The 15,249-nt window shown below is 41.5% G+C and overlaps 1 protein-coding gene across 3 annotated transcripts in view; it reads left to right on the forward strand.

Annotated features, from left to right (window-relative positions):
• LOC121862904 (solute carrier family 22 member 6-like) overlaps positions 1 to 15,249 on the forward strand; it is a 33,950-nt gene continuing 18,701 nt past the window's right edge. For all 3 annotated transcript variants that reach the window (XM_042361308.1, XM_042361309.1, XM_042361310.1), the window contains exons 1-2: positions 1 to 738; positions 11,025 to 11,115. In XM_042361308.1, the coding sequence (XP_042217242.1) occupies positions 651 to 738; positions 11,025 to 11,115 (179 nt within the window). In that variant the 5' untranslated portion in view covers positions 1 to 650. The remainder of the gene's footprint in view (positions 739 to 11,024; positions 11,116 to 15,249) is intronic.

Consider the following 15,249-nt stretch of genomic DNA (forward strand, 5'->3'; position numbering starts at 1 on the left):
GTGAGCGCACCCCACCCTGGACATAGTCGGTGCCGCACTGCGGGCCAACACACTCCCTGGTATGGATTACGCCCCACACAGTGTCTCGCTCAGTCACAGGCAGTCCACCCTTCTCCCACATCTTAATTCCATCTGACACACTGTGAGAGTACTAACTTCTCCTCACCTTAGCAGTACGCGAGACAGTGTATAAGAAAGTGTGTCTCATCTTCTTGACCAAACACTGCGCGGGGCACAGCGCCGGGAGTTGTCTCTTGTCAATAGATTTTAACATTACGAGAGACTGTATATAAGGTGTCGCTACTCACTGTATTATGTAAGAATGTACAAAAGTTTTTTCTGAATTATTCACGACTTGGTGTTAGAATAAGTGTCTCTCATCCCCCCACCCGTAAAAGGATATGAGTAAGCGGATTGGGCATCTCCTTACGACGCTAACTCGACACTAAACGTAAAACTTTCATACTCAGTGATATTAACTGATGCTGCCGTCAGAGATGGTGTCTTTATTGATTCACTAGGTTTTAAGCGATACAGTGTCTGGATACTTCCTTACCTCTGGACCTTGACTTTACCTTAAGAAGTGTATTAAAACATTCTCACAACTGTCAATCTAGGTATAACGTCTTCCATCAGTAAGCAACAAAACAATGTCTGGTGGTGACAGCTTTGATGATCTACTGTCGACTTTGGGATTCGGAAGATGGCAACTTCCATCCCTCATGGTGACAGTACTTGGTGAGTACATGCATGTATAATCTGGTGTTTTTGGTGACGAAAATGTACAAAGCTTGAGTGTCAGGAAATAGATTTTAACCTCGTTGATACGAGTGTCTCGTGGTTCCTAATAGATACTACCACCTTTCTTTTTTTCCTTTTTTTTTCTTAAGTGGGTCCCATAGGCTTGACTGCTTGTTAGGTACCCATTCACAGATGGGTGGACTAGGAATGTCCTGGGGCGCCTCCCCCAAAAGTAAGGAGGCAAGAGTTGTCTACTAATCCGCCTCGCCCTAATTTTCTTGTACATTTTTGTCAAGAAATAGCTTCCAATTGAGAGGATAAAGGCTATAAATAAGTTATAATAACAAAATACTACTGCGACTGTCGTGCAAGTGTAAATATATGTTCGTTCACCTCAGTTTCAGGGTTTATCATAAAAAAAAATTACGTTGACAGCACTACAATTAAAATTTGCATGCGTCACATTATAACGTTTTCCGGGGATATTCCGTGCGTGAGGCTGTGCCAGGGTAAATGTTGTATGTTAGAAGTGTTAGTGATGAAAAAAAAAAAAGTCCAACATCCACGAGCGATCATGTCTGCTCTTTTCAGTCCCACTTGATTTGTTGAAGTTTAGCCGTCGTAGATTGGAAAAAAAAAGTAAAATAAAATAGTTGGAAATATCTATATTGCTATTTGGGGGTCAGAGCAAGTCGTCCATTAAGCGAATTCCACGATTTTTTTTCAGGACATTAATATCATTGTTTGAGGATCTACACCAAGAGTAAGGGATCAAACTCTCCCACACTGAGAATTTGGTGAAATTACCAAAAAATACGTAAATCTCATTGATTTTTTAATCTTTACGTTGGACTTGTAGTAAATCAAATTTTATGTATATTTTCATTTCATTTGGTCTAAATATGTTTGAAAGGCATCTAAAATTGTACTTTATTGGGGGTTCAACCATAATATCATTAAGAAGACTGCAATAAAAAGATAATTAAAAAATCACATATGAAACTAAGATATATGCTTGATAAGTATTGTATTATCTAAATTCTCTCGTGGAATATATAAACGCAAAACAGTATAAAGTTAAACTGGTTATAATTTGGCTTGACTGGTTATAATTTGTTGTTTTTCTACCTGCATTATGATGGTAAACAACTCTATGATTATCCATATATCACCTGTAACATCAGTAGACTACAACACGCACAGACTCGACTGATCAGGAACCGAATTCACGCGGATAACGGGAGAGACGATGAACAGTTCCGGAGTGAAATATAAACGAAAAGAAATGGGATCCCAAACATTGCATACGAAGGAAAAGAAGGAAATAATTTGACAATACTGTACAGAGGACCACTATTATGAAGAAGAAAAGAGATATATAGCCTGGGCAGACTAAAGGTGAACGGATGGCGGTGTGAGAAGGGCGTGGTAAAGGGGTGGCTATGTTAGGATGAAGAGGGCGTGATAAAGGGGTGGCTGTGTTAGGATGAGGAGGGCGTGATGAAGGGGTGGCTGTGTTAGGATGAGGAGGGCGTGGTGAGGACGGTCGGGGTATCGCAGTTGTGTTGGGCTTGACAACCCGACAGCATCCCCCCGCCCCATATAACTATCCTGCAGTTCCCCAAGTTAAAATTGATACACCTAAAGAGTATCATCACGTTTGTTGTAGCTTAATGCTTTCTGAATACATTATTAACTAGGAAAAAGAAGGAAGAGGTAGAGGTATGGAAGGAATTTATGCGATGTAGTACCAGGTTTCAGATTTGCCTCCAACACACCATAAAGGAGTTCAAAGGTGACATGATACTGCTTTTGAAACCTGTGTGTGTGTGAGTGTATGTATGATTATGTGTGTGAGTGTATGTATGTGTGTGTGTTTGTCATTGTGTGTATCATTGTATGTGTGAGTGTATTTATGTATGTATATGTGTGTGATTGTGTGTGTCAGTGTATGTATGTGTGTGTGTTTGTCATTATGTGTATCATTGTATGTGTGAGTGTATTTATGTATGTATATGTGTGTGATTGTGTGTGTCAGTGTATGTATGTATGTGTGTGTGTGTATAATAATAATAATAATAATAAACGGTTTATTAATAGAGTTGCAGCCGGTGGCTGAAACTATACGAACTTACATTTGATTTAGACATAATGATATGCATTGAATACAGTTACAGGGCTGTACAGTACATAAATCAGGAGTTGTTTATTATTTTAACAATAGATGGGATGGTGATATTCTTATATCTATCAGTGCGGGCTCTTATGGGCTGAATTTTGTTGTAGTGGCGGACTGCGCGAGGTGGGCGGGGGACTGCCGGTGGCAGGAGGTGGCGATGACGACGATGGTGCAGTAGTCCACTGTGTGTGTGTGTGTGTGTGTGTGATTGTATGTATGATTATGTGTGTGTGTGCACAGTCGGCCACAGGAATAAGTATACACACCATAGCTGTAAGGTCCAAAATGGTCTGGTAACGTTGAAACTGCACATCCAGACGCATGATGAAACTCAGCTGCTCCCACCTGTTATCTCTAACTATTTTCTGTTTCCCCTTCTTTATTCTTCTATTTACTCCTCTTCCTTCCTTTACTAATTCAAACATAAGTAAAAAAAAGTAGAGACAAGAGAAAAAGTGGGGGAGGAGGGAGCCGTACGATAACTGCAATCCCATTCAGCAACAAGTTTACTATCATTGGATACAATACATTACTTGTAATATAAACACAAGACACTTGTAAAACATTCACAACAAATGTATTTATAATATATATGTAGGAATAAAACATAAATTATAGGTCATTTTGTAATTTTGTCTGTTCTGTTCAGGACAGAGTTACCAGATATTTTGTCTCAAATACGAACCGTACGTGAATACCCATTCTTGTGGACGACTGTATGTATGTATGTACAGTATGTATGTGTCGGTGTATGGGTGTGTGCGTAATAATAATATTAATAATAATAATAATAATAATAATTAACGGTTTATTGAAAAAGCATGGCAGCCGGAGGGCTGAAAATATACAGTTACATAATTGGGGAATGGGTCTCTTGATTTGCAAATAATATACAAGTAACATAAGTGATACAAATATGTTATATAGTAACTAGGTGGGGAGAAGCTCAAACTACAGGGCATTTCAACATAGTGACAGTGCAAAAAGTAAGATTGACTGGGAGTGAATACACTGGTTGATTACAAGTTATTGGTAATTTTTACAATGGTTGGGACTGGGCTGTTCTTATAGAGACCAGTTCGTGCTCTTATGGGCTGGATGTGGTTGTGGTGATGAACAGCAATTCTCGGGAGAGGGATCTCGGGTGGTAGTAGGAGCCGGTGTCGAGGATGGTGCAGAAGCTTCTCACCAAATTTGCAGATGAGGTCATGGTGATGATCAGAGAGAGCCGAGAGGGTCAGTGTGTTGACCGTTTCTTGATATGTGGAGTAAGAAGGGGAGAGATTAATCTTGCATGCCCTCTTTTGCACTTTTTCTAGGTGTTTACGTTGTGTGGCATTTAGGGAGGTAGTCCAGGTAGGGGAGGCACAGGTGAGCTTGGGAAGTATGAATATTGAGTAAACACTGAGGAGCTCGGGGGGCAGGAACTCCGAGGGACTTGAGTCGGCGGAGGAGGTGGAGACGGAAACTGGAGGATTTGACAACTTCACTGACGAGTGTGTGTGTGTGTGTGTGTGTGTTTTCTGAATGTGTACATGTGTGTGTACATATGTGTGTGTATGTATGTGCGTGTGAGTATGTGTGTGTGTGTGTATATATATATATATGTGTGTGTGTGTATATATATGTGTGTGTACATATGTGTGTGTGTGTGTGTGTGTGTGTGTTTTTTGAATGTATACATATATGTGTGTATGCTTGTGTGTGTATGTGTGTGTGTATGTAACCTTGGCTCACTGGTTTTGGTAGTCTCGAGTCAACATAACTTACCAAGTCGGTGAGACTAGAACACTAGGGTGCAGTAAAGTAATTGTTTGTATATTTTTCAGTAAACGGGTAGTGCCTCTTCCGAAGTCCAATGTACACTAACTTTAAGAAAACTTTCACAAAGCAAGGTACACTTCTCTAATTTGTTCATACCAGAGTTATCGTTCACTTCTCACATTTGGTAGCGGCTGCCACGTGGGGCAGTGAGATCATACTTCTGATTAAGCATACTGGAACCGTTCTCGTGCCTGACTGTGGCTTACATGTGGAGGGGTTTACGCCCGGAGTTTTAATGACCCTCTTCCGTTGACGGAGGTCGTCGTGATTACAAACAGAGTTAAAAAATAAAGCCTGTTCATCGTGCTTATGGCGCCGTGAGCCTCCACTGGGGATTGTGTGAAATATAACAAAGCCTAGAATTACTTTTGGTGTCCTTGTGGCGCAGTAGTAGTAATCCCTGTTCACACGCAGAGGTCCAGGGTTCGATTCCCGACTAGTGAAGCATTGTTTGTATATAGAAGTCAGCGTGCTATATGGAATTATGATATATATATATATATGATATATATATATATATATATATATATATATATATATATATAGTAATAAAAACTTTTTATATCGTATAAGAAATTAATGAGACATCAATATGTAGATCGCCCAGTATGTGTGTCTGAGTTTGCTAACCTTACAGCATAAATCCTTGCAAGTATATCAACAAAGCTAACACTATCTTGTTTCCCACAATTTATGAGAAGGTAGCCCCCAGGACGAGTGACCAACTTAGCACATACCATAGTAAATAAACCACAAACCCTTCCTGGCCATATATATATATATATATATATATATATATATATATATATATATATATATATATATAAATATATACACCCCACCAGGACTCGAACCCACGGCCCACGAGCCCATGACTGTAACCGGGGAATGCTACCTCTGGACCACCAGGATACTAAAAGAATGTCTTTTATATGCATATACAGATTAAGTTCGAGGGTAAACCAAACCTGTGAGGACTGTTCTACGTCAACCTAGTGCAATAAAACGAGCAGTGGCCACCTGTGGACGTATCACTGTATTAGTACCCCCCACAATAATATTTTGTCGATATCCTTCAAAGTTGTGCTAGGAAGTGCTGAGTTTGGTGTGGCGTGTTAGCTGACGGGTGTGTTACAGTCTGCTTATCACTGATGAAATATTTTCCGATCACCTGAAGATTAGTCCATCAGCTGATTTTAATCGATAATTTTACACCCTAACACTACCTGGTGGTGAGCGTAGGTTAAGTTAGAATAGGTTATGCTATGTTATGTTAGCTAGTCACTGGTGTTATCAAACTGTACACATGTCCAGGTAACAGGAGGGCTGTCACTGGTATGCTTCGGGTAGACCTCGGCTGGGTTACCATGGCACCTAACACACGCGAGAGTAGTTGAGAGTAGTTCGATCGGTTGTCCTTACTGGCATGACAACGACCAACTGGGGCTAAATTTTGTTATGAATATGCTAATATGTGTAAACCACGGGAAATATAATAGTGATTTATTATTATCATTATTATTAGTAATTGTATTATATAACTTATTTTTTATGAATTATGGGATATTATTATATAATAACATTAAACTCCTTAACAAAACTAATTGTTGAAGTTTTGTCAATTAACCAGACTAACAGTTTTTGTTTGAGTTAAAAAAATCATTGAAAAACACGAGTGTCTAAAGTAGAGTACAGTACTTGTCTATGGCGTTTACACTCCCAACCCCCATCACAAGAGACACGAGTTCGCTCCTATGGCCAGGAAGGGTTTGTGGTTTATTTACTATGGTATGTGCTGAGTTGGTCACTCGTCCTGGGGGCTACCTTCTCATAAATTGTGGGAAACAAGATAGTGTTAGCTTTGTTGATATACTTGCAAGGATTTATGCTGTAAGGTTAGCAAACTCAGACACACATACTGGGCGATCTACATATTGATGTCTCATTAATTTCTTATACGATATAAAAAGTTTTTATTACTATTGATGAACTAAAAAAATAGTTTGTCTTGGAATAAGGAACATTGTTAATTATTCTAGGGTCTCAGTGTAATCTTAATATTTTATTTGTGATTTAGCTTTAGTCAGACAGTGAGGAATATTCTTACATCTTCAGCTGGAGAAATGTTCATCCTGCCAGACAGTGTGACCCTCGACCCTCGGGTATTTTGTCTCCATATAACAAGAGAATTATCTTTTATATAATAGATATACCACGTGAACATATTGCAGAGGAGTGATACTCTTTTAAAACGTATCTATTAATAGGTTTAAAGACACAGAGTTATATATCATTTTACGCTGTCCAGTCGTAGCATCACACACTTCAGCTCTGTAGGCGACTTGTCAGGTCAAAATACTAACGTCACAACTATGGTCAGTATATATTAACGCTAGTAGGCTATTTGTTACTATTTAAAATATAGATTACACCAAAGTTCACCCTTTGTTTCACACACACACACACACACACACACACACACACACACACACACACACACCACACACACAGTTGCGTGACCGTAAACTGTATATCAATAAGAGGCCAACCCACTAGACATAAATGTGTATGGCGCCATGGGGTCGGCCGCCACCACCCTGAATAACAGGGTCAAGACGGACCTGACGGGCCACTCTATGGCCAGCGGGATGACGTGGTTGTTGCTGGGCCACACTTGTTCTGCACCACAATAATGGGCATTAATTCATCATCTCTCTCTCCCCTTACCTTTAATAGCAAGTAAATATCGTTGAACACGGATAAAGAAAAGGAATAGACTTTATTTTTCCGTGTAACATTCCGATTGGTTAACTTACTTGACGTCATTTGAAAGGAAAGCCGCGAAAGGTGGTTGCACTGCATGATGTCATCGCTATGATTTAGTTGGCGGGTGTGACGAAACGATGTGACGCCATTTAAGAAACGCCTTCATATGCATATCGCCGATGGGTTTTCTTAACGTTAAATCTACCTTAGAAGGATAAAGTACATGAAAAATGCTAACCTAACAAGGTAGCTGTGTCAGTAAATATTCTTGTCAACACGAAAATAAGAAGAAAATTTGCAGACATGTCTTTTGCTGACGTCATGCTAAATCATGGTTGATGGGATAATTTGGTTTGCGGGATAAGAGCCATTTATCCCTCTCTACCGTGTCTGGTACCATATCTTCTGTATTAAGTTGATTAAATGTGAAATTGGGTGAAAATATGTATTTTGGCTGTCCCACATATGTAAGCCCAAAGTTATTCAACGAAATAATAAATATTTGAATTAACAATAAGACACACACACACACACACACACACACACACTACTACTACTACTACTACTACTACTACTACTATTACTTTGCTGTCACTCGGAATCGAGTATGACGATCATCCAGATATGATACAAAGATATGGATTATTAGGGATGTCACCTAGGTTAGTGAGCACTGAGGTGGCTAAAGAGGCCGATACGGGACCGGAGGCGTCGTCCACATTCGTTGCACATGTGGAGGGCTCCATCTACTGTGGGAGGGGCGATGGCAGCGTCTTTCCGAAGTTGGCGCTCATCTGCCTCGGTTTGCAGTCTGGCTAACTCGAAAGTATTGACACCTTCTCGTGTGGTGCTCCTCCTCCTCCAAGCGTTACGATGTGGAGTAATCGTCTCCCAGGTGAGGAGGTCGATTTGGCACCTTTTCAAGTTTGTCTTAAGACTATCCTTATACCTTTTAAATTACCCACCAGCGTTGCGTTTACTATTCGTTAGGTGACTGTAAAGTACCTGCTTTGGCAGTCTACTGTCGTCCATGCGGGTAACATGACCAGTCCAACGTAGTTGTTCGTGGATAATGGTAGCCTCGATGCTCCTACAGATGGTGTCAGCAAGAATAATGGCATTTGTTCTCTTGTCTTCCCAGCGAACTCGGAGGAAGGAACGTAGACTACGTTTGTGAAAGTTTTCAAGTGCCTTGAGGTGCCTCCTGTATGTGACCCGTGTCTCACTGCCATATAGTAGGGTGGGCAGGATCACTGCTCGATATACGTGCAGCTTTGTGGATAATTTCATCTCCCTACAGCTGAAGACGCGATTTCGGAGTCCGCCCAAGGCGTGAGATGCACATCTGATCCGATGCTGAATCTCTTCATCGATGTCTGCGGTGGTGGACAGGTGGGAGCCGAAAGTGGGCAACATTAGAGTGTAGTACTGTTAAGCTGGGTGGATGGTGGAGGTGTGTCTGAACCAGGGACAGGTTGAAAGAGAATCTGAGTCTTGCGTACATTCACCTCAAGGCCGAAGTGTGCATACGCGTCTGCATAGGTGTTCAGGATCTCCTGTAGATCGTGTTCAGTGTGAGCAACAAGGGTGAGGTCTTCTGCATACTGAAATTCAGTAATGGAAGTTGCCGACACCTTTGTTCTTGCCTGGAGTCGTCTTATGTTGAAAAGACACCCCCCTTTACCCAGTACTCGATGTTCACCCCGCTGACTAAAGTGGCACTGGCACGAGTAAGGAAGGCAGCCAAGATGATGGAAAAGAGAGTTGGTGCCAGTACAGACCCTTCTTTAACCCCTGTTTGGATGGGGAAGAACTCTGACTGGGTGCCATTGTGCAGGACACTGCCGTGCATGCCATCGTGGAGTTGCCTCACAATGGCGATGAATTTTGGTGGGCAGCCAAAACGGCTGAGGGTCCACCAGAGGGCTTCCCTGTTGACCGAGTCGAAGGCCTTGGTTAGGTCGATGAAAGCTATGTACTGTACAGTCTCGTTCAAGATTCTTCGAACACTGCTGGAGACAGCTGGCAACTCGGGGCCGTTTGTTTATTTATATTACGTAGTATAATATAATACGAAACAACAAAGCGCAACCATTAATTAAGAAACAGGGAACTAAGTAACCAATCACCGATAACCTTTTACATTAATTCATAATTTTTACTTCGTACTATAGTAAACAAACGGCCTGGAGTTGCCAGCTGTCTCCAGCAGTGTTTGGAGAATCTTAAACGTGACTGTACATGTCACGACGCTGTTTTCTGCACTTTTCCTGTATCTGGCGGGCGGAAAAGATCATGTCAGTGGTGCCACGTGATGGTCTAGGACCACATTGAGATTCTGGGAGGAAGTTTTCCGCCTCAGGAAGAAGTCTGTTTAGGAGGAATCGGGCTATAATCTTGCCAGCTACGGAGAGCAGCGAGATCCCACGGTAGTTGCCACAATCTGACCGCCCCCCCTTGTTCTTATAAATATTGACAATGGAGGCATCTTTAAGAGCTTGGGGGATTTCCTCCTTTTCCCATATATTCTCCAGGAGAGAGTGTAGACGGCTGGAAAGTAGAGGTCCTCCTGCTTTATACACCTCGGCTGGGAGTCCATCAGGCCCCGAGGCTTTGTCATTTTTCATCTGTTTGATGGCAGTAGCCACCTCATCTAGGGATGGAGAATAGCGGAGGTGGGTCAGCTCTGGATGCTGAGGAACCTGCTGGGTAGTCAGGACATCCACGTCGGGGTTTCGGTTGAGCAATGAATGGTAGTGCTCTTTCCGGCGCTGAAGGAGGCTTTCGAGGTCTTTAATAATGTGGTTACCGTCAGATGAGCGAAGGGGGGCTGTGCCACGAATGACTGGCCCATAAAATGATTTAGTGGAAATAAAAAATTCTCGCATCTTGTGATGATCTGCAAGTTTTTATGCTTCCCATACTTTATTTTTAAGCCAGTCGTTGTTTAGATTGTGAAGATCCCGCTGGGCTGCCGCTTTCTTCTTGCGGAAAGTATCAGCTTTGGTCCGAGACTGAGGGCTGTTCTGCCAGTCAGTAAAAGCAGCACGTTTATCATCGATGTGTACTTTGATTGCCGCATCATATTCATCAAACCAGTCCTGGTGTATTTTTTTGAACTGGCCGAGGGTTTGGTTCGTGTCAGCCTGCCTAAACAAGGTATAGGTGATACTGTAGTAGCTTCAGTGCTGTAGACCGCATACTATAGTGGTGCCCATTTTTCAAAGACGCTGCCGCCGCCCCTCCCGCAGTAGATGGAGCCATCCACATGTGCAACATCTGTGAATGACCCCGCCGGTCCCGTATCGGCTTCTTTAGTCACCTTAAAACTCACCAGCGAAGGTGACATCCCTAATAACTCATATCATTGTATCATAGCTGGATGATCGTCATACTCGATTCCGAGTGACAGCAAAGTAGTAGTAGTGTGTGTGTGTACCTGTGTTGAAAGATTTATCGTGTCACTGTGTTGTGGATGTGATTGAAGCCTGACGTTGTTTTTCTTTCTCACCAGCCATGTCGCAGTTTTCCGTCCATCTGATTGGCTCGCCGCTACTCAGTGCTCCTCTCGCGTTCCGCTGTTCCATCCTTCCACTCAGTCTCAGGTGAGTAGTCATGATTTCACGTTCTGCTGTTCCAACACCCCCAATTAATCTCAGGTGAGTGGTCGTGACGTCACGTTATGCTGCTCAATCCTCCCAATCAATATCAGGCAAGTGGTCAGGATGGTCACATTCCGCTGTTCCATCCTCCCACTAACTCTCAGGTCATAATGTCAAGTTATTTTATGTAGGTACTGTATATTGTGAGTGTTAGTTAGCATGATCATCCGTTTAACATAAAACCTTAATGCATTATTGATATCTACTATTGTGTGCTTAGTCTCGGTAGTTATCAGACTTTTTCAGTGTAAAAAGGTCAATCATATATTACTTTTTACTTCTTTTATCTTCTTCGCCACTGATCGGCTCGGTAGCTATACTTGGCGATCGGTCACGTCTCTGTTACACACCGTTGGCAAGTACTGGGCATGAACTGGTTGCTGGATGTATCTGTACCCGCTCCAGTGTTGGTCAAGTCTGGTCTTGAAAGAGCTCACACTCGGTGCCGTCACAACACTTTCTGGCAGGTTGTTCCAAGAGTTCACAATTCTCACTCCGAAAATGTTTGCCCTCACAGTTTTCTGGACTTGTGACTTCTTCAACCTTGTGGGGCGGATTATATACTAATGCCTTTATTATGTGTTTACATCTGTCTGAGGTTCTCTGTAATGCTGTCACTCATATCTAGGACTCACCTAACTTAACCTGACGTGAATATTAACTTAAGCTAACATGTGTTTAACAAAATTAATTGGCTTAAAACTTAACCCTAACCTATTTCTGGTATACACCTAAAAAATTCATTTTGTTTCAGTGTGTGTATGATAGGCTGCTATGTTGTGTGGGTGGACTATTTTTATCCAATTCAGTTTTGTACGGTGGAGAGACAACCTGGGGGCCATGGCCCCCAAGGGAGCCACGGCAAGAATTTAGGGGAGCCACGGCGAGCTGTTATAAATTGTACGTTTCCAAATAATGTTGGGAATCTGAATTAAACAAAACTTGTATTACTTATTTTGACTTGGCAAAAGAGAATTTTCATTCTTTTTTTGTCATTTTGTTTAATCATAACGACAATACAATTTTAATATTTACCTACTCTGGTGCTAATTATTTTTTTATTTTTTACGGATTATTTAAGATTTCACAGGTCCAGTCCCTGTCTGTGTGACAGGCGCTGGACCGAGCTGCTGAACTGACTTGTTCAGTACGTGTCCGTGTGTCATCCCTTTGCAAGTGGTGATAGGACCGAATGATCTCAGTCTGGCCTGGGATACCATCACGAAAACAGTGGAGTGTATTGTCTCTGAACCATATATTGTGTTTGAGCTTGACTCAAGCATAATATACTCCGTATTGGTGTTACTTATTTTGTTTCATAATTCATGTGGTCGCTGCTTTACGTGGGTGAAATATTTGTACACTTCCTTTATTAATTATTTCCTTATTTATTGGTGCCATTGTTGTTCATAGTCATTCTTTACTTACATAATCCTACCATTTTTAGTGTTAAATTGGTATGACTCGCTATTCTTCTCATTCTTCCAAGTTGGGCAGAGCTTGTCAAAGTAGGCGTGTTCTTGCTTACAGGAAGTACACTTCAACTTGCTAGCTTGAGTGTGAATGTTTACCTGTGTGCATGTTTGTGTATGACTGTATGTGTGCTTTATGTGTGAGTGCATGGGCGTGTTATGTATGTGAATATGTGTGTGTGTGTTTGCCATTCTAACTCTTGTCCTATAATCTGTCCTTCTTTATCATTCTTTAGTCTTTATCACTTGTCTGTTTGTCAGTTTTGGGAGAAAAATGAAGGAGGCCACGAGGATGTTGAAAATTCCTCAAGGGGGGATGGAGTGAAGAAGGTTGAGAGCCACTGGTCTAGGTAGAATACAGTACACCCAGCATCCGTTCTCCCTCAAACATGGACAGTTATAAGTGGCCGTCGGGCATGATAGTACAGTGCCACTATCTCAGCAGGTATTGATATTGAAACAGTTTATTTAGCCAGAAAAACACAGATACAGAGTGGATAATAATAACAATATAAACATGGCTGAGCCAGTTGAGAGCCTGAGCTCTCTTGAAGGCACTTGATATTGTAGTGGACTTCTCCCCTACAACTGCGTAGCCGCGCCACCAGCTGCTACCATCTTCCCTAGCAACCAAGCGAGCGGCGTCACCAGATGCTACCATAACCTAGCAACGGAACCAAAGACCGGCGACTTTCTCGGGTTTTCCCAACATGACTCATAGATGACTCACGGCTGCTGGGTATATAAGCTCTGTCTCTCCATTGAGATTCATTCTGGCCTCACTTCCACAACACGCAACACCTCCTCCTCCGCCGCTGCCTGGCGGCCCTCGCCTCTCCTCCGCCTGCCTGGCGGTCCTCGCTCCCGCCAGCGAGCATGGCGACCCACCAGCTGTCCTTCTCTGAGCTTCCTCACCAACCAGCTCTCATTCTGGCCATTCTTCTTGAACACGCAACACCTACTCCAGCAAGCTCCTCGCTGTCCAGCATTCATTCAACCAGGAGGCCAGCAACAGGCAACATCTTCTCTAACGAAGTTCCTGCACATCTACCTCCTTCAACACGCTACTCACCGAACGTCTCTATTGAGCAGCTCCTCACCACATGGCACCTCCAGCACCAGACTGTCTATCATATAACTTATAATATACAAGAAAACCACCTTAGAGTTTCCATCCATCCTGAGTTCTAGACAACATTATACCACGAATTCCTACAATATATTTACTATATTATCGCAAGGAAGTATTATGTAACATTTGGTATCATCTGGAATAGTACGCAAAAATGATATTTAAAAAATTTGGACTGTGTTCCAAATTTTTTAAACGTGCATTAAAGGTACAGTTTTCCGTGCTGATTTTAAATGCGAAACTCATGTTTTGTGGAAACGTTTTATTGTGACTTACAGGTCTATGAATCAGAAGGTAAGGTTAGATCAGGTTGGGTTGTTAGGTTAGGTTGTTTAATCATCAAATGAAAAAAGTTGGGGGATGTAATTTTCATGTGATCCAATTACTTATTTCCCTAACCATAATTTTATTTTTTCTTTCATTCAGCAGCAAAAACAGACACTGTTCCTGCAAACAAACGCCATAAAAATGTTATATATTTATTTCCGCAAAAAATGAGTTGCATACTTAGAAACGGCATAAAAAAACTGTACAAGTGACAAAATTTTCAACAAAATTTAACAGTCTAAATTTGTGATGAGATCCCGCGTAATGTGGTGGTAGTAAAAACATGTCAGATTGTTATCACGGTTATCACTTCGTTATTTTTATTCTTTTTTTTTTTACATTTATATTTCAAGTATATAGCCTACGTATTTTACAGTGGAGTTGATTTCTGGGTAGTATTGAGGTGGAACAAGAGAACAGGTGTGTGTCAGTTAAGCTTCGATTTTGTAATGAGAACAGCAGAGTTTCCAAATATAGTGGACCTGAAATTTGGAAAATAAAGAAAGTGTTGATTCAGTTTTCGCGTGACGAAACGTCATCCTAGTTGTGAGCAAGACAATAGCACCCACTGTTCGGATGCTTTGATTTTAGCTCTGCATAAAGGAACTCACAACATTGATGCTATTTATTTTCAAAACTTTTAATTATATATTTTGTTTTTTCATAATGTTTTGAGGAATTCAATAATATTACATTGCAGTATCTGGTTGCGTGCGCCCAGTCAGACACATCAATTCAGTAAGGCGATGAATCAAAAAAGCACATTTTCTTAATCATTGCCTGTGTAAAGTAGTAATGTAATACTGTAATGCTAATATAATGATCCAGTTTTACTAAAAAAAAAAATGTTAGGGTAGCCCGTATATCAGAGGTCCCCCAACCTTTTGAAGACTCTGGGCCACATTTATGATTGTAAATATAGTGGAGGGCGCCAAAACTTTGGATCTATATTCAGGAAAAAAAATCTCATATATACTGTACAGTTATTTGCAGTTTTACACGTCTGGCTGTTACCAGTTACATACTTTTTACAGTTTCTCCTGGACGGGACGTGTGTATTTACCCCAGTGAGAAGGCTGGCTCTCTCTCTGGGCCCGGTAATCTGTGATCTTAATTTCACTCGTACAAAGAATCCCAAATAATTAA

This window comes from Homarus americanus, unplaced genomic scaffold, assembly GCF_018991925.1.
Source record: "Homarus americanus isolate GMGI-L3 unplaced genomic scaffold, GMGI_Hamer_2.0 scaffold24922, whole genome shotgun sequence".
Lineage (NCBI taxonomy): Eukaryota > Metazoa > Arthropoda > Malacostraca > Decapoda > Nephropidae > Homarus > Homarus americanus.